Source organism: Leptodactylus fuscus, chromosome 10, assembly GCF_031893055.1.
Source record: "Leptodactylus fuscus isolate aLepFus1 chromosome 10, aLepFus1.hap2, whole genome shotgun sequence".
Lineage (NCBI taxonomy): Eukaryota > Metazoa > Chordata > Amphibia > Anura > Leptodactylidae > Leptodactylus > Leptodactylus fuscus.
The window spans coordinates 70,090,535-70,116,324 of NC_134274.1; the positions used below are offsets into that span (position 1 = coordinate 70,090,535).

At 47.1% G+C, this 25,790-nt stretch overlaps 1 protein-coding gene across 2 annotated transcripts in view; it reads left to right on the top strand.

Moving 5' to 3' along the window:
- KDM2A (lysine demethylase 2A) overlaps nucleotides 1-14,019 on the top strand; it is an 82,867-nt gene extending 68,848 nt beyond the window's left edge. Inside the window, exons 14-22 of one of the 2 annotated variants that reach the window (XM_075257777.1) lie at nucleotides 3,597-3,866; nucleotides 4,065-4,196; nucleotides 5,356-5,436; nucleotides 6,004-6,039; nucleotides 8,542-9,140; nucleotides 10,197-10,360; nucleotides 10,804-10,962; nucleotides 11,048-11,263; nucleotides 12,898-14,019. In XM_075257777.1, coding sequence (XP_075113878.1) covers nucleotides 3,597-3,866; nucleotides 4,065-4,196; nucleotides 5,356-5,436; nucleotides 6,004-6,039; nucleotides 8,542-9,140; nucleotides 10,197-10,360; nucleotides 10,804-10,962; nucleotides 11,048-11,263; nucleotides 12,898-13,079 — 1,839 coding nt within the window. In that variant the 3' untranslated portion in view covers nucleotides 13,080-14,019. The remainder of the gene's footprint in view (nucleotides 1-3,596; nucleotides 3,867-4,064; nucleotides 4,197-5,355; nucleotides 5,437-6,003; nucleotides 6,040-8,541; nucleotides 9,141-10,196; nucleotides 10,361-10,803; nucleotides 10,963-11,047; nucleotides 11,264-12,897) is intronic. The other variant, XM_075257778.1, reaches the window with a different exon arrangement.
- Nucleotides 14,020-25,790: the final 11,771 nt, after the last annotated feature.

Consider the following 25,790-nt stretch of genomic DNA (forward strand, 5'->3'; position numbering starts at 1 on the left):
AACTGACTGCGACCAGGTGACTGCTATTAATATAGTGTGTGGTGAGGTTAGCACAACGCCTGCAGTCCATTAGGGTGTGTTCACACAGGGTGGTTGTGCAGCGCACCAAAAAAGCACATGCATAGTGACCACAATTGGTGCTCATTCAACCTGAAAACTCCAGTAACAATGCATGCATATAGTATTTTGCTTTGCTCTTTTTTCACCCTGCAGGCAAAAAAAATGTGAATACTTCTTAGGAAATACTTGCTCATATGTTGCAAGTACACAGAATTTCAGTCTGGCTTGACTATATTTCTGCCTTTGTATATGGGGTATGTGTATACCTATATGTCTGCCATTGACATTCATTAGAAGTAGGAGAGCAGAGGTACTCTGCTGTAAACACTGTAGGGCCTGGATGGGATCACGAGCCTTGAGCTCACTGGGCGATAATGGACCCATGTCCCAGCGAGCTGCCAGAGGGGCGACTAGATATTAGTGACGGGCAATGGCTGCTGCCAAATGTCTGCCTTGTTGGTAAGAGGTCCCCTGATGTCTGAGCGCTCTCTGCTGCACCTCTCTTCTGTGGATCTCTCACCTCACGTCACCTCTTCTCTCCTGTACTCTGAGCTTCACATGCCCCACCACTTCCTCTTCCTTCACGCTCTCATCACCCTCCTGTGTATCTGCAGTGCCCTAACACAATCCTCTGCTTGCTTTCTTTCTCTTTTCTTTTTCTTTCTCTCTATCCTTTATATCTCTCTATCTATCTATCTATCTATCTATCCATCTATATATATATATATATATATATATATATATATATATATATATATATATATATATATATATACCCCCTTTCCTGCGCCCTTGAATCCTTGTACTCTGGCTCCTCTCCTGCTCCTTCCATCGCTTTACTTCTATCTTCTATCTCCAGAACTCCCTCCTGCATATTCGGTCTTCCCTGGACCGCTGTACCCCAGAAATGCTCCTAAATTGCTGACCCTTCATGCCTATTCCCCGACTACCCTGAATCGCTGTATTCCACGTCTTTGTGATTCGTCCCCCTCTATTCTGAATAGCTGTGTTTCCGTGGTCTGCAGTCAGACTTTGGTCCAGTAGTTCTGAAATAAAAACTTGTAACTTCCATATATTAGTAAATAAGTCGGGTATCTACACGCAAACCTGCCAAAAGGACATTCTGAGGTTTTGATGTTTGTTTTTTGGAAAGCCCTAGTGTGTGCCTTCTATCACCCATGTGCCGAAAGGGTGCACTGTTGACATACATGAGAGCTTAGAGAGACCGTCAGGTGCTTTCTCCACCCTTTCCTGACCCCGGCATGTGCAGCATCCAGTAATGCCTTTTCTTGTGGTGCTCAGGGTGTGATTTAGTGCAATGACTAGATGAGGCCTCTCCCCTCCCCCATCACGAAGGTAAATCTGCATATGACCATCTAAGGGTCATTTCAGCAACAGAAAGCTTAGTGAGGGGCCCCATAGGAAAGGACATTGATACGGCTACGTGCATGTTTAAGGTTGGGAGGGGGATTACAGGATGACGTAGTCACTACATGAGGCACATGCTGTGCACCATCTTTTACTCCCAATGAGGGGAAACCTTATATTTCACCACCTTCTTTCCAGCCATTCAATAATTTCTGTGATTGAGGAGTAATAGATGTTGTATCGCTGCTGTGATCTTCCCACACGTCTACTCCTGGTTTTGGCTTCTAGAATAATGGGGTTTCCTTATACATCATGCGCTAGCGTATTGTACATATGTTGCAGTGTTCGGTGGTGTAGCGTCACTGACCATCTGCAGTGTCTAACCCAGGAGACTACCTTTGAGCTGTTATGACTCCTCTGCCCAAAGAAGAACAAGTGCTCCGTTATGGATAGATGTGGCAGTATGATCCCGCCATCGCTGAGCCAAGCTGTGGGTTTGGGTTGCACAGACTGTATTTTAGTATTGGTGTGTGTATTCATCCCATGCAGAAATGTCACCTATTGTCCATTGGGTAATAAGATTCTACTGTGCAGTCTCTCTCCACCCCCGTTACTGGATTTTATGGTTGGCCGCCACATAACGGATGACTGTAGAAGATCTTCCCACCCGCCTACTACTTAGTCTAGCGTCTGTGAAGGAGAGAACTGCTGCATTGCTGCCATGGGTCAATGCCAGTCAAGATCATGGCGGCTTTCCCTGTGGAAAAAGTAGGGACAGTTTAGGGAAGGATTTGCAGGCAGTGTCATTTTATTCCGCAGGTACATAACTGGGTTTGGATCTCGATTGTACCAGTTTCACTTTGCTCACTGCAGTTACTTTTTTTTTTTTTTTTTTTGTGAGGGACAATACACGGCATGGGAATCCACCATAAGGGCAGCTTCATACTTTAAGTTTAGGCCATATATTGGCTGGATTTATTAGCCTATAGGTAGCTCGGCTGAGCTGAGCCGGGTTTGGGCCTGTAAATCTAGCTGATCCACAGATCAAGCTTCCTGGCCCTAACGGTAGTTGTTTGATAAGGACAACCCATCTCCACATTCCCTATTAGTTATTGTGAAGAGGGCCCCATAATAAGCTCTGTCCCTTTCTTGGAGAACCCAGCCGATCTACGCATAGAGTGATACACATATTGTATGTACTGTGTATAGTCATATGTATTATACAGAACTTTACATTACATTATCTTATATGTTATTGGACTCTACATACATGACCTACATGAAATCCATTTTAGATACACAATGTATATTCTCTACACGTATTGAATGCACCCATACTTGCCTGTGTACGTTACCTAGATGCTATACACCCTATATCCATAGTTACATCTGTATGTTCAGTGACACTAGATTTGCCGATCCCAGGTCATTGTTGTAGATCTTCATGGGTAAATAAGTCCTGTGGGGACATCTCTGTGCTGATGAGTAGATTTACAGGACCACAGCTCTAGAGGTAGTATCACTATAGGCTGCCATATAACCTTCCAATGGCCAGCATTAGTATATACATAACTTAGGAGCTCATGGCTGGAGCCTCCGTCCACCGTTCTGTCCAATAATGCATCAGCATATAGACGGACCTGTAACAGACCCCATTATAGTGTGGTGTGACAGATCCGACTCTTCATCACAGCGAACGTAGTACTGTTTTATGAAGTGGAGGTCTAGGTTAATTCTAGGCTCGTTTTTGTTGCCACATCCTCCTATTATTTTGGCTCATCTATGACAACCTAGGGGCCTGTATGGTTATGGCACCATACCGATCTCTTAGCCACCGCCTGCCCGTCCTGTGCTTGAATTTACTCCCACCATTGGAGTCATGAACTGTGTTGTGTCATAGCTAATAAAGGGGTCATCCTGGAGACTAATTCCCTTTGATGTGGATGTAGCCGAACTGATTTGTCACTTGACAGACCTATGGTGACACTGCGGAGTGTCATCTGTGGTTTTCCACATAGGCAAACTGTGAAATGACAAAATCAGCTCCACTACATCTGTATTTGTAGAGAACTGACATGACATAATTCTTGATTCTTTGTAAGTTCCCTCACAATTTTTATTTATTTATTCATTTTTTTTTTTTCCCTTTTAAACCCCCCTACATTTAGTATAAAGTTCACCTCCGGCCTAAGATCCAGTTCACCAAACCACACACCATGCGGCCCGCAGCCCGTCATGCTACATCAGCCCCTCGCCCGGTGGCCACCATCTCCGGACATTCTGCCTCCTCTGGTGCGAGGAGGAGACGAGTAAGGTGCCGGAAATGTCAAGCCTGTCTGCAGAGAGAGTGTGGGACTTGCCACTACTGCAAAGACATGAAGAAATTTGGAGGTCCGGGCAGAATGAAACAGTCTTGTATGCAAAGGCAGTGCCTTGCGGTGAGTATTACAGGGGTCTGTACACATTGCTTTATGCATTGATCTAGCTTTTTGCACCTCCTTCCTCCTGTGTATTATTCCCCCCTCCCCCTGCTTTAGTCACTTGGCATAGTTTTGCTCATAGCTTGGCTCATAGTTTGGAGCCCCCTGGGTGTTACAATAATGAGGTCACTGACTAAGGCCGCCTCTGTCCTCCAGCCCAGACTGCCCCACTCTGTCACCTGTGCCATATGTGGAGAGGTGGATCAGACCAGTGATTCCCACGACTTTGAAAAGAAGCTCATGGAGTGCTCGGTGTGCAATGAGATCGTCCATCCTGGCTGCCTAGAGGTGAGTAGCCAAAAGTCCTTAAGAAGTAGGTGGTCTTCTGTTCAGCCATAACAAAATCAATCTCCTGTTATCCATTCGAGGGTGTGAAGTTTTAGTTGCGTGGAGGTAGATGGACAACAGGAGAGTCGCCAACCATACCAAGTGCCACGGGACCACTTGGCATTTCTTACCTAGGGTAGCTCCAGACAGGATGAGTTTTGCAGTAGATAACCCTGACATGACCTTTGGTGCAAAATATGCAACCAATCTGCTGCAAAATCTCCTTTAGTTACAAGGTTTTATTGTGGAATTTCCTCCTATTTTACCCTGCTTGTTGGATGGGGTGAAAATCTGCGCCATTAATCCACATCAAGGGACGTCTCCATACCCTTACATGCCACCAGTTAGAAACCATAACGTATGTTAGATCTCTGATGTCTTCATAACCGTAGTGGTTCCCTGTCCTGACAGGCAGCTATGTATGTGTGCTTGACTGGCAACCACCAGATGGCTGTGGGTGAGCGCTCAGAGCCAGGCGGCTACATATTCTTGGGCTTTATTGGGCCTCTAATACTTTGTTCTGTTTTGGCTAGTAGGGGTAACCACCTGAAGTTGTGGTGCGCTGTCCTAAAATAAAATCCACTATCATTTGTACAACACATCGGAGTAGGTTGCTGCTTCACAAGTAAAATAAAACTCATTTCTTACCCAGATTGTCCCCTTTACGATCATGAGCCAGGCAGGTAATAATTCCCCAAGGCGGTTCTTGCTTCGCCAACCGCAGAGCTCGGGCGCCATTGATGGCACGTACTATTTTAGTGAACGTGCCTAATAGAAAGGCCTTTGTCGCCCATAGCCACTGGTGGCAGTCCACTATTGAGTTATCGAGAGACGTAAAAGCTGCTCTGTGATTGGTTGCCAGGTTTTGTTTAGCGCGGTCTGCTCTCCATATTACCTGCTTAGTCTCGTTTAGTGAGCGATTTAGGCAGTAGAAGCGTATTGCAGAGTTGTTTGCAATTCCCTACTACACAGGTAAAGGTTGGCTGTATCCCTTTAAATGACCCTTTAATTCTAGATAGTATTCAGATTGCTAATGAACAGAGCAATGCTATTCATTGAAATAACATAGAAGTCATAGGCCCAGACCCCGTGCTTTAACCTTTTGTGTCCTGTATCACAGATGGACGGCGAAGGCTTGCTGAGTGACGAGCTTCCCAACTACTGGGAATGCCCCAAATGTAACGAACGGAAGAAGCACACGGTGAGCGGACTGACCTCTACTTCCTAAAGCAATAACTGTAACCCGGTTGCTGCACCTCTTAAAAGTGCTGTTAACCTTGCGTGTTTGATCTTAAAGGGCCACTACTTCCACTTTACTAGACGACTTTATACAGATGCTTATCCGTGTTTGCATTTGACATCTGCAAAAGCTGTGCATGGGTGAAGGGGAGATATCTTCCTGTCCAGTAATTTCTTTTTAAGGGTGCTGTTGTCAAATTTTCTCCTGCTTAAAATGGCTGATAACAGAGAGCAGTACTTTGGTTTAACATTTGCTGTGTGGCTGTGATTGCAGATCTTGGCTTCTGTGTCTGAGGTGTAACTTGTACATTTATGAGTGGCGTTGCTACTTGTAGCTAGCCCATTGCAACCAAATCACAACTGGTCATTGTTTCCATATTCTCACTTTGCAGCCGGAGTCACGTTGCTTCGGCCAACACCTTTTTTCTTTGTGTTATGTCATAAAGAAGTAACATTTGTGGTTTAAGATCAGTGACCCTATAAGGTTTCTAGGAATCCTTCTTTATGCCTTCCTTTTCTTCTATTTCAGGTGAGCCCGGATCAGGAAAAAGTCTTGCTGCACAATGTAAGTTCAATGGTCTACTTAAAGTCTAGGTGGTTGTTGCCAGACCTTCATTTTACCCATTTTCTCAGTCAAATTTTTGTCAGTTCAGGGGCCACACGGTGGCTCAGTGGTTAGCACTGCAGCCTTGCAGCGCTGGAGTCCTGGTGTTCAAATCCCACCATGGGCAAAAAACCATCTGCAAGGAGTTTGTATGTTCTCCCCGTGTTTGCATGGATTTCCATCCCATATTCCAAAAAAAAGACATACTGATAGGGAAAAATGTACATTGTGAGCTCTATGTGGGGCTCACAATCTCCATTTAAAAAAAAAAAAAAAAAATTTGTCAGTTCACACACACACTTGTGTGTCTAGTCTGCTGCTTCCCCCTCTCTCACCATACACATGCATGCTCGGCCAAGTGTGCAAATGTTCTCTAGGGTGAGAGGGAAGAATACTGACAGATTGCTGTCAGTATTGTCAGCACCACAAGCCAATAATAGTGATGTGTAGGGGCAGAAACATCCATTCTTGGCTACAAACAGAAGCCGTTCGGAGATGCCCATCTTGTTATGGGTATTCGGATCAGCCTGCAAGTATATGGGTGCGGTGTAATTTGCCTATAGATAGCCATTAGAGATGAGCGAACACTGTTCGGATCAGCCGTTCCGAACAGCACGCTCCCATAGAAATGAATGGACGTAGCCGGCACGCGGGGGGTTAAGCGACCGGCCGCCAGCAAAGTGTACCTGCCAGCTGCTTTCATTAATTTCTATGGGAGCGTGCTGTTTCGGAACGGCTGATCCGAACAGTGTTCGCTCATCTCTAATAGCTAGAACACCGACAGAAGTGGAAAATGTCATTCACGGCTACAGGCACCATTGCAGAGCAAATTTAGATAAGACATTTAGAGCATTGGTTTGGGAGTCACCTGACAGACCACCTTTAAGATTCTTAAAAGGCAACTCCTTTTCAGAATTAAGACATCGGTCCAAATATTAAAACCTCCACTGTATAATAGTATTCTAAAGCAAAAAATTCTGTGTATATGTACGTATATATGTATGTATATGTGTGTATGTAATATATAATTAGCCTAGTAGTGCACATGGACAGTTATCCACAGAGATCGCTGTAGTGCCAAAAAATCCTTTCTAAGGAACCGGACTCAGACGCAGAAGGTGGACTGAGAGAGAGTCGTTCTGATGGATGATGGAGTGGGCAACCTGCATGGGCTCGTATTTATGTGCTCAGTCCTTGGGGACTGATACATATTATAGATGAGCGAACACTGTTCGGGTCAGCCGATCCGAACATCACGCTCCCATAGAAATGAATGGAAGCACCTGGCACGCAGACTTTGCCGTTCCGAACAACACGCTCTCAGCACACTCCCATAGAAATGAATGGAAGCACCTGGCACGTACACTTTGCCGGCGGCCAGTCGCTTAACCCCTCGCGTGGCGGCCGCTTCCATTCATTTCTATGGGAGCGTGCTGTTCGGAACGGCTGTTCCGAACAGTGTTCGCTCATCTCTAATACATATTAGTCCCCTCAAGCCGGAGTGGACTTGGTCTGGAAGCGCAGCTTCTACATAAACTCCCAGGTTGTTTTTTTTCCTCAAAGTGCACATCCTGTTTGTATCCTAGTCTTGCAGACATATTTTCATAGTGAACATGTAATAAAATTGTGGTGTTTGTATAGCCAGGATTTTGTGATTCATGAATATACTTGTACTACTACGCTTTTATATACATTGTTACATTAGTTACTGTATTCCATAGTACTTGCATATTGAGTTGAGGTGTCGGCTGTGTAATGTCTCCTCCCTCCAGCTCTCTGTTCTCCCCGTTGATGCATATAAACTAGTGGCTTTTTGAAGACACGTGTGAAAAAATGCCTCAGAAGTTGCTGACAAATGCTGTGCTGCACCTTGGGGACCGCTGTATATGAAATGTAGCTCTGCTGATGTGCAGCACATTAGTATAATATAATGTAAGAAGTGCTACCATAACAGAGCCATAAGAGCGGTACATAATGACTACATGCAGCTCCTGTACTATCTAATGACGCTGAGCGTGCCACTAGTACAGAACTGAGGGTTCCTAGGCCCTCTTTCACATTTGTTTTGTAGTTTATGTGAAGAACAGAAGCCGTGACATAGTGCTGGGTACTTTGTATGCCAAATTTTGATTGTCCACATGCAAGATGGACAAATCTATGAATCTAGTCAGTATGGACTGGTGTATATTTTAGCAGCACATCTGACTGCATCTGAGCACCCCTTTCAGTACAACCTATGTGTGAGGTAGATAGATAGATAGATAGATAGATAGATAGATAGATAGATAGATAGATAGGAGATGGATGGATAGATGGATGGATGGATAGATGGAGGATGGATAGATAGATGGATAGATAGAGGATGGATAGATGGATTGATAGAGGATGGATAGATAGATGTTTAGGTCTTTTTATTGTAGGAGTGCTCTATGAATAACTTTTATTCTCCCTGCTCTTACTCAGAAACGGAAGGCTGTGGACAACTGTGACCTGGACCCCCACCTATCAGCCAAAGTATTACGACCTCCTCTGGGGCAGAGTCCCCCATCACCGCCACTTCTCCTTCTACCGCCTTCTCCATCTTCTGGTCCCCCAACGCCGCCAGCAACCACACCACAGGCAGCCCTCGTCACCAGGGAAGAAAGAGCCAAGCGGCGACAGTTGACCCGTGAAAAAGAAAACCATCCTACTGGGCGAGAACATTCAGAGGCTGACCGCGTCTGGCATCGGTCCTCCTACCTCACTGTTACCCTTCAGCGACCCCCAAAAGAGCTCAGTTCCTCTTCTATCGTCCCAAAACTGCAAGCCATTACACCAAATCCCCGGCATCCTATTCGCCCACCTCCGCCTCAACCACCTGATGAGTATGAAGAGGAGGAGGATGATGATGATGAGGAGGAGGATGATGAAGAGGATGAGGATGAAGTGGAGAATGGACTGATGCCTGGGCAGTGTAAAGATGACCTGTCCATGCAGAAAGATGTGTGGCTGTCTGTCTTCCAGTACCTAACTCGGAAAGAGCTCTGTCTCTGTATGAGAGTCTGCAAGGCTTGGTACAAGTGGTGAGTGTTACTCGTGTAGTCAGACTAAGTGGGACACATGGACAAGTGTGACCCTTTAGTCAGAAATCGGACTTGGGCCAGGGATACATGCGACATATTTGCAGCGGGTTAGCTTCTGTGTTGTGCATTGGCAGTGTGGTAAGTGGGTTTTAAACCTGACCCATCCACACAGTGCAGAAAATTTTTATAGCTTGAAGTGTCTTTAGTAATGAGTGATTATGGGCTCCATATTAGGATGGTCTCCTTCCACATCAGGCTTTAGCTCATGTAACTGCTGCATAAAGCTTCTTGTGAATCGTGGGCCCAACCCATTCATGTACTATATGAGTGGTCGTCCACTAAAATGACTGATAGCTGCTATAGGCTGACACCAGATCACACTTGAATTTTTGAACTTTTTTTTTTTTTCTAGTTATTTGAGCTGAATTATAGAATAGGATTTTATCTTCTTTTTGACCTCTGAATTCCCCGTATTGTAGATGTAACTACGAGTGTGTCTACTGACCCCAATAGTCTGTATCCTAGACGTCCTATGTTTATGAGAAGGACCTGCTAATAGAAATGACATGGAAGCAAAAAAATTTTTATATTTATGCGCATTTATCTGCATTGTTCACACATTCACGTCCTTCTTACATGGAGGCAAGAAGTAGTAGTGCTGCCCTCCAGTACATTTAGCCGCCACTGCTCCTCAAGCTACTCTCTAAGTCTTCCCCCTTTCTGTTCCCTGGCCCACCGCTAATGCATAGAGGCGACAGGCACACAGGGGGCCTTCTAAAATGAATGTATGGCATATGCCTTGGACATGCATAAAATCTGCAGCATATTACAGTATGCATTTTCTTGATAGAAATGAGGGAGACTACGAAAGTGGTCCACAGTTATGTGCGTCAGCAACCTGGGATTTTACGGACTCGCTGCAGAGATTGAACCATACCATGCACATCACAGGCAGATACCTGCTTAATACTGACACCACAGACGGGACGAGTGACACCACTGTTGTTTATGCAGTAAAATACCATATACTGATGTAAGCTTCTTGTGCGTTTGCAGGGGTTGTGATAAACGTCTTTGGTCCAGGATTGATATGAGTCGCTGTAAGTCTCTGATGCCGCAGGCACTTAGCGGTATCATTAGGAGACAGCCTGTACAGCTTGACCTTAGCTGGACCAATGTGTCTCGGAAGCAGCTCACGTGGTTAGTGAACAGGTTGCCAGGTGAGTGCCGGTTTATTACAGTAAACGGGGCTTACTTCACTGTATTTGGGGGTTCTCCCATGTTCATGTGGGTGTCACAAGGATTAAGAAGGGGGCTTAGTTTAATCCACTGTTATGCACAGTAGTGGATGAGATTGTACTAAAGCTCATTCACATGCTGTAGCCTATCCTGCAGCACAGGTTGACATGCACTTTGACATTTTCTGGCCCTGGCATGTCAGTTTGTGCTGGGAGAGAAGGTGGGGGTTCCATCATGACTTTCACTCTTTGCAATACTGAATAACCATGATGTAAATCCATCAGCAGTGTCGTGTTCTAGAAGAAAGTGGTGTATTTTGTGAAGAAGCCTTGTTAGATTCTCCTTTATAAATGGCGTAGCATGTTCCTGAGCTTCTTTGATGTATAATATGCCCAGACCTCACTCACTAAGTGTTCTCTGCCAGGCCTGAAAGAACTCATCCTAGCCGGCTGCTCTTGGTCTGCGGTCTCTGCTCTCAGCAGTTCCAGCTGTCCACTTCTGAGAACTCTGGATTTACGCTGGGGTGTGGGAATCAAAGATGCGCAGATAAGAGATCTGCTGACACCACCCACCGAGAAGCCAGGTAACTTGTCCAGGCCATATAGGGCCTCTTTCATGTTACCACTAAATGTGACTCTCTAATTCCTGATGATTTCTTGGATCTGCAGGACATGACTCTCGCAGCAAGCTCCGCTTCCTAACAGACCTGCGCCTCTCTGGCCTGGACATCACTGACGTCACACTCCGACTCATCATACGGCACTGTCCTCTCCTGTCTAAGCTCGACCTCAGCCACTGCCCTTTGTTAACAGACCAGTCTGTCAACCTTCTTACAGCTGTCGGGTCGTCTACCCGGAGTTCTCTCACACACATCCATTTGGCAGGTGAGTTGGGCCCTAGTGGTTGTTAGGACATTTTTACAGATATTGAACACAACCTATCTATGGGATAATCTTCAATAGATAAGAAAATAAAGGGGGGCACTCACCACTTTGATGAATTTTTTCTTAAAAAATATTCTTTATTGTGATATTTTCATAAAAACATTCTTCAGGAAGGGAGAATATGCATAAACAGGCGTATAGAGGCAACAGCCGTTTCGCGCTAACCAAAGCGCTTTCTCAAGCCTTGAATGCAACCTCAACCTCCACAACACAAACAGTCCACAGCCAGTGCTCCAATAATGCATGTATAAAACAGATTCCACATGCACGGATATGGTCCCCCGGGCACAGACTTATAAAGATGTATGCAAAAAAGAAAAAAATATATCCAGCACCTTGAAAAAAGTTTTAATACGGAAACAAAAGTCCATTAAAAAAATGTTATACAAGACACCAAGCACATGAAAAAATGGATGAAAATCACAGGGACGTACCAAACTGACGAGACTAACAGAACATGCTAGACCGCCGACTTGTTTCGAGGTGGACGCCTCTTAATCATAGTGATGGACTTTATTGTTTCCATATTAAAAGTTATGTTTTAACTCAAACTTTATTTTTCAAGGTGCTGGATATATTTTTTTTTTCTTTTTTGAATATGTCTATGGGATACGTTGGCGTTCATGTAGTGCATTAAAAACTGTTCAGAGGGAAGGGGAGAGGAATAAACGAATTCTGCAAAATCCTTTTTGTGATAATTTTTTGTATTTATTTTAAATTTTTCGAGATGTTGTCATCCTGTGTGTGTATGTAAATGTGTGCCCTGCCGGCCCCGCCCCTCCCCCACCCCTGAACCCCACCGTCCCCCAGGGTACTCGCTCACATCTGGTGCAGCTAAGACACTTGTGGTGCCGCGCACAGCACAACTCTACAGAGCTGTGAGCAGCCGCCGTTCAAGATACTGACAGACATCCGGCACAGGCGATAAAATTATGGTGCCGCGCGTAGCAAGGCTGAATGTTCTCAACTCTCCAGAGCTGCAAAGCAGCCGCCATCTTCTCAGGCATGCAGTCTCCATGGGCCCGCCCACACAATGCCGCTAGCCTATCGGTGCACAGCTGAAGGACTTGGTCCTGGTCCTTTAGCCTAGCGACACAGGGCATTTAGTGCAATAACAGGCAGCCTATGTTTCCTTCTAGGGTCCAAGCTAGGTATGTGCCAAATGTCAGCCAAATCCGTGCTGCGGTTTTGGCGTGATTGAGAAACAAACATACAAACTTTCACAATAAAATAAAAATATTAGTAGGATCTTTAACTTTATTTTACAGCTTGTCGTTATTATAGCAATACTTATATATATTTATATTTATTTATCTATTTTAATTAATTTTGCCTAATACAATTCATTGCGCTGCAGTCTTTGTGTGGTTTTGAGGTTGAACAGGATGACAAGTGTTACGGGACTTCCTGTTTCTGTATGATTGTGTGAGGAGGGTGAAGTGAAAGCAGAAAGATTGATTTCTACATGTGACCCCCTCTGTACAGCCTCCAGTGACCCCAGGAGGATAGAGGAAATTTTTATCTTTGATTTTAATATAATATTTTATTCTAAATTCTTCTTTTTCCCCTGTCAGGTTGTAAAGGAGTAACTGACGAGTCCTTGTTATACTTGCGGCGAGCCTGCAACCTGACACTGATCGATCTTCGAGCCTGCAAACAAGTGACACGGGGAGCGTGTGAGGGCTTCATCTCGGACTTATCTGTTAGCACCTTGTACTGTCTGTCAGATGACAAACTTATCCAAAGGATCAGCTAGGACTGGGTACGTGCTGGAGGTGTGGTGCAGGGGATACCATGGTGTTGGAGGATGCACACTGTCAATCACCACCTCCTCTTCGGGTCTCTCCAGCTCCTTCGCCTCCCTTTCATCCTGACTCAAACAAGGAGCAATAATTGGCGATTCAAGATCCCGCCCTCGTACGCCTGTGGTGGGGCAGTCACTTGGTGCAAAGAAGTGGGCTATATCTGAAACGGGTATTTAAACAGCTTTTGCAGCCTTGGTGTTGGTTACTTTTAGGGCTGAAATCAAGACCTATAGGACTTGGATCTTGGTCACAGAGCAGAGGAAGACTCTGTATGTTTTTCACTTTTTATTTTTTTTTGTTCTCTCTAGTACAGGATAGTTCTCCTCCAGACCTGTTTAATGGAGAAGCCACTGAGGAGTGAGCGGCAGCTCAGATTTTTTTTTTTTTTCCCCTGTTTTTTGACCACCACATTTCTATTTTGAACGTCTGACCCCCTTGATGAGCATTAAAAGTTTTGTGAGTAAGGTTTATTTCCGTGGGTGCTTGGGGTGGAGTGTGTGAGTAAAAGAGAGGATGGGCTGCTTCTTGATAAATAGTAAGAGTTAATATTATATTTTTTTTATTTTTTAACTTAAGTTTTTGGTTTGATGCTTTTTTTTTTTTTTTTTTCGTGCCCAGCCCCCTCTCTCTAGAGAACGTAGATGCAGAAGTGCACTCATCAATGCATTAGTTCCACACACACTGGGCAGCCATTTGTGCATATATACAGAAATATATATAATTATATACAGAAGCTGGTGTGCGCACACACAAGGAGCATGTGTGCGCCGGCTGCTCCCTTCCCTGGCCCGGGACTAGATTGTATAAAAAGAGCCTGGATAATATTTTTCTCTGCGGGAGCGGTCTCGCTTTCCCTTTTTGTTTCTTTTGCAATAAAAAAAAAAGAATTCTGACCGTGGTCTGTGTGATTTTTGGGTTTGTGGTCTATAATGTAATAGGGTTGTCTGACTGATCCCTCACCAATTCCCTGGTGACTCTATTTCCTGAACCATCTCGACACACAGAAGACAATTGCTTGACCAGTCAGCGGCGGCAGCAGTAAGTCACGTCGACCAGGAGCCCTGGAAAATGAGTGAGATGACTGTGTATTTTCTTAAGTTTTAATCCAGCATTCTTCGGTTTTTTCCTCTTTATTTTTATCAGTCTGATAAACCCCTTCAAAATGGTTTCCTTCAATTTGCTGATTCATATCATGAAGGGTGGAAGTAATTCTTGGACCCAAGTGCCAAATTCTGTGGTGAAATCCAAGTACCGTATATACTCGAGTATAAGCCGACCCGAATATAAGCCGAGGCCCCTCATTTTACCACAAAAAACTGGGAAAACTTATTGACTCGAGTATAAGCCGAGGGGGGAAATGCAGCAGCTACTGGAAAATTTCAAAATTAAAATGGTCAGAGTTTTTGGGTGCAGTAGGTGCTGGGAAAGGGGAGGGGGTGTTTTGGTTTGTCTGCCCCTTCCCTGAGCTTGAGGATTGGGTCCCCCCCCCACTTGGAATACAGCCTGGCTGACTATAGGGTATCTGCAGTGCTCCTATTAACCCCTTCCCGACAGAACAGGAGCACAGCAGATCCCCTATATTCAGTAGACCGGGCGCTGTCAGACACAGGGATACCTAATGTGTATGTGTGTCACAGTCATTTTCTTTTATATGTATTCTAGGGAAAGGAGGGATTTACAACTCTTATTTATTTTATTTTTATTCATTATTTTATGGGAGATTCTATACATTACTATTGCGGCTGGTCATATTGTGCTGGAAAAACTCTGCTTATATTAGAGTATATACGGTAGTTTGTCTGCGCTTCCGCAGTCTTTACGGCAAATTACCCATGAGCAGTTGGTATTTTGTGATCTAGGCCAATGAACCATCAGCGGTTTTAGGATACATTCACATGATGCAGATTTTATTTATACAATAGTTAATAACTACTCAAGTCCACGACTGTCATGCTGCAGAGTTACAACCCCTCATGCTATCACGTGCCCTTCGTTGCATTGCTTTATACTTTGCTGCAGATTTCTTTTTTAACCCTCCTTAAAAATGTGCAAAAAATTGCCAGGTGTGAATGCAGCCTAACAATTGGCATTATGAAACAATATCAGAAATACTTCCTTGTTTTTGTTATTTTTGGTTAACAGATCACACTTCCTCAGAGTGCAACTACCTTAAACTTGCGTTAAGTAAATGGTGGCGCGGATTTTGGTCCTAATTGTGACGTGGAAAGCCGCGTCACAATAGGGCCAAAATGCGCCTGTCGTGGCTTCCTGCTCTGGAGTAGGCCCAAATGAATGGGATTAGTCTGGAGGCTGCTGCCGCGAGGTGGACGCCGGGGCCGAATCAGCTGCGGAATCCACCTGAAGAAAGGGCAGCTCGCTTCTTTTTTCCATGCGCGGGAACAAACCACTCACGGAAAAAAGGATGCTAGCGGTCTACATAGACCTCTATTGTGAGGAGGCGGATTTGGCGTCAAAATCCGCCCCCTCTTGCCCTGTGTGAACGAACCCATAAGCTCCAGCCATACTTGTGCTGAGGATGTGGATTTAGTCCGCAGGCGTCTCAGGACTTGGACTTATGCACACAGGGGAACCACTCATGTGCCAGGACTTAGCCTCACAACCTGCCCTGGCTTGGTACTCTCTGGCACATCCTGCCAGCTTGGCAAGAGCCCCTCGGAAACCTCTCAAGTGACAGGGTACTCTGCCTCGCAGCCTGCCCAGGCTTGTGGATCTCCAAGTCAGCCTGCCGACTCCGGTATGATCCCCTGGATGTCCTGTAGTGGCGCCCTCCTGCGGGTGAGCTCGGTATTGCAGCTCTCCACTGACATCCTGTGGACTTTTACATTATTGCAGCCTCCACCTGCCAGGGACTCTACAGACTTGGACTTTGTGCCCAGCCAGTGACATTTTTGCTGAAATCGGAAGGAACTTCAGCGGGGCATCTGTTCAACCTAAAAAGATTTAATGCAATGCACTATGGAAAATAATGCAAATCTTTTCCCATCATGTTCCAAAACTCTGCTGATTTCAGTTCCATTCTGTAGAGGGGAGGAGAAATGAGGCACATTAGGTGAGGGCTACAGTGCTCGTTCTTTTTGTGACTCTGGGGTTACAATGTGGCCCCAATCACTTACATAGTGAAGGAGACACAAGGTGCCATGGCAATCTTTGGTCATGAAAATAGTGTTGTGGCCAAAGTCGCCATGTGGCACTAGCCTTATACTACAACTATTAACAACTTTACCAAAGGAATTATTAGAAGTATTTATACTGGATCGGGCCACTAGAGGTCACCACAGAGAGTAAATGAAAATATGTGAACATTACTTGGCCACTAGAGGTCACTGCAGACAGTAAATGGAAGTATTTATACATTACCTGGACACTAGAGATCACTTCAGGTAGGAGATGGAAGAATGTATACTAAATTCATACCATACATGGCCACTAGAGATGGCTGCAGGCAGTAGATGGAATATTTATAATGTGCCTGACCACTAGAAGTCACTGCAGGTAGTAGCTGGAAGTATCTGTACGGCACCTGGCCACTAGAGGTCACTGCAGACAGTAGATGGAAATATCTGTACTGTACCTGGCCACTAGAAGTCACTGCAGGTAGTAGCTGGAAGTATCTGTACGGCACCTGGCCACTAGAGGTCACTGCAGGTAGTAGATGGAAGTATCAGTACTGTCCCTGGCCACTAGAGGTCACTGCAGGTAGTAGATGGAAGTATCTGTACTGTACCTGGCCACTAGAGGTCACTGCAGGTAGTAGATGGAAGTATCTGTACTGTACCTGACCACTAGAGGTCACTGCAGACAGTAGATGGAAGTATCTGTACTGTACCTGACCACTAGAGGTCACTGCAGACAGTAGATGGAAGTATCTGTACTGTAATCAAATCAAACAAGCTTTATTGGCACGTCCGAATAGATATTTGGCATTGCCAAAGCTAGTAATGTGTGTGTGTGTGTGGGGGGGGGTGTTGGATTCGGATGGGTGGGGTATAACAGTTCGTGGAGTCTCATCTTACTCTTGTTTGGTGACAGCTGGACACGTATTGGGCAGCGATCTCCACAGTGGCCTCTTCTTCTCCCAGTAGGATGTAGAGTTTCCTCTTCTCGTCTGCAGATATGAAGTCTGGGATGTGGGCAGAGAGTCTTTGGTAGTAGACGGCCCTCACAGCTGAGTATTTGGTGCAGTGTAGCAGGAAGTGGGTCTCATCTTCTAGGGCCCCCTGGTCACAATGCCTGTCGCCCCGTCTCCATCTCCAGGTTGTGGGCGCTCTGTCTCCCCTGGATGTGTGCCTGGAAAGCTAGCGCCCTCTTTTGTATGGTGAGCCATAGAGGGAGTCTGCCTAGCTCTGCCCTGCAGGCCATGTTGGTGGTGTTGTGATGGACATGGAGCAGGTATTTGCAGAACTCCAGGTGGAAGTTCTCTGTTGGGCTGGAATCCTACTTTGACTGGTCCGGATAGGTGGCTGGCCACTAGAGGGCACTGCAGGTAGTAGATGGAAGTATCTGTACTGTACCTGGCTACTAGAGGTCGCTGCAGACAGTAGATGGAAGTATTAGTACTGTACCTGGCCACTAGAGGTCACTGCAGACAGTAGATGGAAGTATCTGTACTGTACCTGACCACTAGAGGTCACTGCAGACAATAGATGGAAGAATCTGTACTGTACCTGGCCACTAGAGGTCGCTGCAGACAGAGGATGGAAGTATTAGTACTGTACCTGGCCACTAGAGGTCACTGCAGTAGATTCCCTCAGTGGAGAGCTCGGACTGTCCAGAAATGGCTTTTTAGAAAAGCTCTTGAGCTAAACTGAGGAAGAGAATGGCCAATCCCCCCCCCCCCCTTCCTTCACGCCATCCCTGCTATTAGTACTGAGCTTCTGGGAATCTGCTGCACCTGGAGTCTGTGTATAACATGGAGCAGATATGCTGCTTGTTGTGAACACTGGGATATTGCACTCTGCCTGTAATACCTGATGTGACTGCGTCTGCTGTAGTCATGTATGTGTCCTGTTAGTCAGTGTTCAGACCTGCAGGGATGTTTCTCTGTTTTGTTCTAAAAAAAAAAAGAAATGGTTTTACTCTCTAGACTTTAAAATAAAGAAGACAACGCAATCTGAGCCCTGTATGTACAGTAGTCACAGTCTCCATCTGTGGTGCGCTCAGTGTACCTACCTGTACTGATACTAACCTGCCACACTATCTATGTGATCACTGTATATATCTCTGACTCTTATCTATCTGTGTATCTTTATCTTATAGTAGGTAATAAGCACTTGGTGTAGACTGGGGCTTGAAAGGGGTTGTCCAGAAGATTTTAGTATTGCAGCAGGAGGACAGGGAAGGTCAAAAATTTAAAAAACAAATCAAAAACCCCATTCTCTCCTATCCCCAGTGTTCAGTGTCCCAGGTTGATATCTGGTCCTCTCGGCGTCCCGGAGCTTTTTCCCTGTTGCATGAGACCCCTGAACTCACTGGGGTTTTTTCAGGTTGGAGGCCTTTTATGTGTCCTTCCTGGGGTGGGATCTGTGTCTATTAGGCATACCTCCCAACTTTTGAAGAACTGAAAGAGGGACAAAATGTGTGGTGCGCATAGCGCGCCGTGGCAAATTTAGCCCCGCCCATTCTCATTATTTTCATGTGCCCCCACACAGTATAATCCTCCTACAGTCACCCGTAAATTATATGTCCCCCCCTCTATCTCTCCTCCAGTTTCATATACACCCTTCATCTGCCCCCAGTTTCATGTCCCCTCCATCTCTGCCCCCAGATTCATGTCCCCTCCATCTCTGCCCCCAGATTCATGTCCCTCCATCTCTGCCCCCAGATTCATGTCCCCCCATCTCTGCCCCCAGTTTCATGTCCCCTCCATCTCTGCCCCCAGATTCATGTCCCCTCCATCTCTGCCCCCAGATTCATGTCCCTCCATCTCTGCCCCCAGATTCATGTCCCCCCATCTCTGCCCCCAGATTCATGTCCCCCCATCTCTGCCCCCAGATTCCTGTCCCTCCATCTCTATCCCCAGTTTCATGTCCCCTCCATCTCTGTCCCGTTTCATGTCCTCTCCATCTCTGCCCCCAGATTCATGTCCCCCCTCCATCTCTGCCCCCAGATTCATGTCTCCACATCTCTGCCCCCAGATTCATGTCTCCACATCTCTGCCCCCAGATTCATGTCCTCTCCATCTCTGCCCCCGGATTCATGTCCCCACATCTCTGCCCCCAGTGTCATGCCATCCTCTCCTTCATCTGCCCCCACTTTCACATTCCACCTCAGTGTACACATTCCACTTACCTTCTCCTCGTTCCCCTGCTTCTCTCTGCGCGCCTCTCTCTCTCTCGCGCGCACACATAGCGTCTACACAGCCAGTAGGCGGCGTGCAGCGGCGAAGCAAGGAGCTGAACTGTGACAGCTCCTTGCTTTAGCCGCGTATGTGTTCAACTCAGATCTGCGTCCTCTGGACACAGATCTGAGTTGAAATCGGGACATACCTCCCGCCAACCGGGACCGCGGGACACGTCACCCAAATCGTGAATGTCCTGCGGAAATCAGGACGGTTGGGAGGCATGCCTTAGCGACCCTGGACGCTCTCTCCACACAGGGCGGATGCCGGCTGCATAATACAGCCGGCACCCGCCGCTAACAGCAGCGGTCGGTGCCCAAAATACATATTTCCGATGGCTTTAGCCCAGGGGTCCTCAAACTACAGCACGCGTGCCGCCACCTGGATCGCTCACTAACGGAGAATCCAATTCCCCGTTAGTGAGCGGTTCGCTGCTTTCAATTGTGTGTGCAAATGCACATACAACTGATAGCTGTAAGTTTAGGCCACGCAACCCCGGCCTACACTGACTACAGAGAGTGGCCTCTGCCCCCGACGCAGGCGCGATGACGTCATCACTCCTACAGTCTGAAGGAGGAGGACGACGTGTGGCGGCTCTTCATGGGTAAGTATGATAGAGTGTGTGTGTTGTACAGAGGAGTATATAATACAGCGTGGGGGGGGATATTGAGGAGCATTTAATATAGTGGGAGGGGGTGCTGAGGAATATATAATACAGTGGGGGGATACTGAGGAGTATATAATACAGTGGGCTGGGGGGGGCGTACTGAGGAGCATATCATACTGTGGGGTGGGGGGCGTACTGAAGAGTATATATTAAAGTGTGGGGGGGGTCAATTATACTGACATTTACCTGTACATTTTAGCAAAATTATTTTTTGGTTTGGGATCACCGCAACATGAGGAACTGTATTGCAGGGTCACGGCATTAGAGAGGTTGAGAACCACTGCTTTAGATGCTGCTGTTTATTAGAACTGCCGTCATTATGCTTTTCACTGCAATATAGTAGTACAGTAGTATTGTGGACTACTGTGGACTTGCGAAAGTGGGCGCACCTGCTCCAGGTCCCTGAGATGTGAAGGGGGCCTTCTCCAAACTGTCATCAAGAGATCTCTCCACAGGTGTTCTATGGGATTCAGGTCTGGACTCATTGCTGACCACTTTACAAGTCTCCATTGCTTTCTCTCAAACCATTTTCTAGTGCTGACCTGAAGTGTGTTTTGGGTCATTGTCCTGCTGGAAGACCCACGACCTCTGAGGGAGACCCAGCTTTCTCACACTGGGCCCTACATTATGCTGCACAATGTGTTGGTAGTCTTCAGACTACATAATGCCATGCACACAGTCAAGCAGTCCAGTGCCAGAGGCAGCAAAGCAACCCCAAAACATCAGGGAACCTCCGCCATGTTTGACTGTAGGGACCGTGTTCTTTTTTTTCCTGTAAACTCTGTTGATGCCTTTTCCTACTTTTGTCTCATCTGACCAGAGAACATTCTTCCAGAACGGTTTTGGCTTTCTCAGGTAAGTTTTGGCAAACTCCAGCCTGGCTTTTTTATGTCTCTGGGTAAGAAGTGGGGTCTTCCTGGGTCTCCTACCATACAGTCCCTGACAGATAGTACGGGGTGACACTGTTAAACCCTCGGACTGTAGGGCAGCTTGAACTTGTTTGGATGTTAGTCGAGGTTCTTTATCCACCGTCCTCACGATCTTGCATTGAAATCTCTCGTCAATTTTTCTTTTCCGTCCACATCTAGGGAGGTTAGCCACAGTGCCATGGGCTTTAAACTTCTTGATGACACTGCGCACGGTAGACACAGGAACATTCAGGTCTTTGGAGATGGACTTGTAGCCTTGAGATTGCTCATGCTTCCTCACAATTTTGCTTCTCAAGTCCTCAGACAGTTCTTTGGTCTTCTTTCTTTTCTCCATGCTCAATGTGGTCACACAAGGACACAGGGCAGAGGTGGAGTCAACTTTAAACTGGCTGCAAGTGTGATTTAGTTATTGCCACCACCTGTTAGGTGCCTCAGGTAAGTAACAGGTGCTGTTAATTACACAAATTAGAGAAGCATCAGATGATTTTTCAAACAGTGCCAATACTTTTGTCCACCCCCTTTTTATGTTTGGTGTGGAATTATATCCAATTTGGCTTTTTGACAATTCATTTTGTGGTTTTCCATTGAAGACAAATTAAATGAAGATAATAATACCAAAGAATTTGTGATTGCAATCATTTTCTGGAAGAACAGAAATATTATCTGACAGAATTGCAGGAGTGCCAATACTTTTGGCCAACACTGTATGTGATTAAAAGTATCCAGACACCCAAAAAAAACATCCGTTTTTCATATTAGGTGCATTGTGCTGCCACCTACTGCCAGGTCCTCCATATCAGTGACCTCAGTAGACATTAGACATCGTGCGAGAGCAGAATGGGGCGCTCCGCGGAATTTCAAACGTGGTCAGGTGATTGGGTGCCACACATCACACAGGTCAATGCCAGACGACGCCTCGCTTGGTGTAAGGAGCGTAAACATTCGACGATTGAACAGTGGAAAAACGTTGTATGGAGTGACGAATCACAGTACACAATGTGGCGATCCGATGGCAGGGTGTGGGTCATCTGCCAGCGTGTGTAGTGGCAACAGTAAAATTCAGAGGCGGTGGTGTTATGGTGTGGTCGTGTTTTTCATGAAGGGGGCTTGCACCCCTTGTTGTATTGCATGGCACTATCACAGCACAGGCCTACATTGATGTATTAAACACCCAGTGCCGCACCTCCCATGAGGCGACCTGAAGCGAGCGCTTCAGGCGGCGCTATCCAAGCTGTCCTGGACTGGCTTAGCACGGAGCGGTGGTTTGGGGAGGCCACTGGAGCAGCGCTGCTCCAGCAGCCTCCCCGCACGCTCAGGCAGTCTCGGGGGCCTGTTCTCTGCCGGCGAACGGCGCTAAGCCCCGCCCCATCTGCTAAGCACCGCCGCATCAGCTAAGCCACGCTCGCGGGGGGGGGGGCGCGGCTTTCTGCACTTGGCCTCGGGCGGCGAAAGGGGCAGGTTCACCCCTGTAAACACCTTCTGCTTCCCACTGTTGAAGAGCAATTCGGGGATGGCGATTGCATCTTACAACACGATGGAGCACCTGTTCATACTGCACGGCCTGTGACGGAGTGGTTACACGACAATAACATCTCTGTAATGGACTGGCCTGCACAGAGTTCTGACTTGAATCCTATAGAACACCTTTGGGATGTTTTGGAACGCCGACTTCGTGCCAGGCCTCATCGACCTACATCGATACCTCTCCTCAGTGCAGCACTCCGTGAAGAATGGGCTGCCATTCCCCAAGAAACCTTCCAGCACCTGATTGAACCTATGCCTGCGAGAGTGGAAGCTGTCATCAAGGCTAAGGGTGGGCCAACACCATATTGAATTCCAGCATTACCGATGGAGGGCGCCATGAACTTGTAAGTCATTTTCAGCCAGGTGTCTGGATACTTTGGATCACATAGTGTATATGTAGCAGACTTAACCTAAACTTCTGCAGTGGGTGACACAACTGCTGTGTGATATCTTATTACAGAAGACAACAAAATCCAATGGAAAGTCACTGGAAAACATTTTTCAATGACTTCTTAGGTTTTTTTTGTCTTATAAGATATCACGCTGCAGCAATTTAACCAATTGCAGAAGTTTCATGTCCTTGTGCCTTTTTATATACCACTAGAAAGCCGACAATGTGCTGAATTCAGTGCACTGTTGGCTTCCCCGTTATGTGCCCCGGGGCAAGAGATATCGGTGCTGTTACCTATAGCTCTTCACTGTCAGAAAGGGGGGGGGGGCGTTCCTCACAGCGTAGCATCATGGCATAAGAGTACAATGCAGGAAAATCTGAAATCCATCCCTGAAAAAGTGGCCTGGAGGGTCTTCTCTAAGGGGGGGGTCTTCTAGTGCAGTGTCACTGTATTACTATAACTTATCACAATTGTGTAATATTTATTGTATAGATAACATACAAAACTAATGTGTCACATGACTTTGTGTGACTCCAGTAGACGCTGAGCCCCTCCACGGGCCATGTCGTACTTTGTCCTGTTTACCTTTCCTTCTCCACACAGGCCTACACATGACAAATGGTCAAATCTACTTAACTAAGGCTGAGAACTGGCCCGGGCCTAGTCATTCACCCGGAGAAGGCTCGCCGCCATGTGTTTTTAGTAGTCTTGAAATTCTCATACAAGTCAGGAAGATGTAATGATAGCGTACAGCAAAATACCTGATAGAACCAGGGACATACATGGCCATACCTCCCAACCGTCCCGATTTCCGCGGGACAGTCACGATTTGGGTGACATGTCCCGCGGTCCCGGTTGGAGGGAGGTATGTCCCGATTTCAACTCAGATCTGCATCCAGAGGACGCAGATCTGAGTTGAACACATATGCGGCTGAAGCAAGGAGCTGACACAGGTCAGCTCCTCGCTTCGCCGCTGCCCGCCTCTCTCCCTGACACATGCGGCTGAAGCTGCTCGCGTGCTCGCTTGGCCGCTGCGTCTCTCTCTCGCTGACACATGCGGCTGAAGCGAGGAGCTGACCTGTGTCAGCTCCTGGCTTCGCTGCTGCCGCCGGCTCCTGGCTTGTAGACGCGATGTACAAGCCAGGAGCCGGCGGCAGCGGCGAAGCGAGGAGCTGACACAGGTCAGCTCCTCGCTTCAGCCGCATGTGTCAGCGAGAGAGAGACGCAGCGGCGAAGCGAGCACGCGAGCAGCTTCAGCCGCATGTGTCAGGGAGAGAGGCGGCAGCGGCGAGGCGAGGAGCTGACCTGTGTCAGCTCCTTCCTTCAGCCGCATGTGTCAGCGAGAGAGGCGGGCAGAGAGCGGCGAGGGAGCGGAGGAAAAGGTAAGTTTAATGTGGAGGTGGAACGTGAATCTGGGGGCAGATGAGGACGGCATGACACTGGGGGCAGAGATGGAGAGGACGGCATGACACTGGGGGCAGAGATGGAGGGACAGGAATCTGGGGGCAGAGATGTGGGACATGAATCTGGGGGCAGAGATGTGGGACATGAATCTGGGGGCAGACATGGGGGACAGGAATCTGAGGGCAGATATGGAGGGACATGAATCTGGGGGCAGAGATGTGGGACATGAATCTGGGGGCAGAGATGTGGGGACATGAATCTGAGGGCAGAGATGGGGGACATGAATCTGGGGGCAGAGATGGGGGACATGAATCTGGGGGCAGAGATGGGGAACATGAATCTGGGGGCAGAGATGGGGGACATGAATCTGGGGGCAGAGATTTGGGGACATGAATCTGGGGACAGAGATGGAGGGACAGGAATCTGGGGGCAGAGATGGAGGGACAGGAATCTGGGGGCAGAGATGTGGGACATGAATCTGGGGGCAGAGATTTGGGGACATGAATCTGGGGGCAGAGATGGAGTGGACATGAAACTGGGGGCAGAGATGGAGTGGACATGAAACTGGGGGCAGAGATGTGGGGACATGAATCTGGGGGCAGAGATGGAGTGGACATGAAACTGGGGGCAGAGATGGGGACATGAATCTGGGGGCAGAGATGGAGAGGACATGAATCTGAGGGCAGAGATGGGGGACATGAATCTGGGGGCAGAGATGGGGACATGAATCTGGGGGCAGAGATGGAGAGGACATGAATCTGGGGGCAGAGATGGAGGGACATGAATCTGGGGGCAGAGATGGGGGACATGAAACTGGGGGCAGAGATGGAGGGACATGAATCTGGGGGCAGAGATGGAAGAGGGACATGAAACTGGGGGAAGATGAAGGGTGTATATGAAACTGGGGAGAGAGAGAGGGGGACATATAATTTACGGGTGACTGTAGGAGGATTATACTGTGTGCGGGCACATGAAAAATTAACGAGTGGGCGGAGTCAACATAAAAGTGGGCGGGGCTAAATTTGCCGCACGCGCGCCGCACATTTTGTCCCTCTTTCAGTTCTTCAAAAGTTGGGAGGTATGTACATGGCATTGACATGGGTATCAGTGTCCCCTTGTCTGGACATCACAACCTCCCCTAACACCATCAGTATGATGCCATATTACTCCCATCACTAGCCTCACCCTGCCAGCCTGGTACAATGTAACTGGGAATGCAGCATAGGAGCGGTGTGCCGTAGCCAGGATCCATTTATTACACTGACAGTTACACTACATGAGCAAACAGTAAAATATTCGATATTCGTTTTGAATAACCCCTCAATATTCGACTATTCGAACGAATATCGAACCCCATTATAGTCTATGGGGAAAAAATGCTTTGTTGC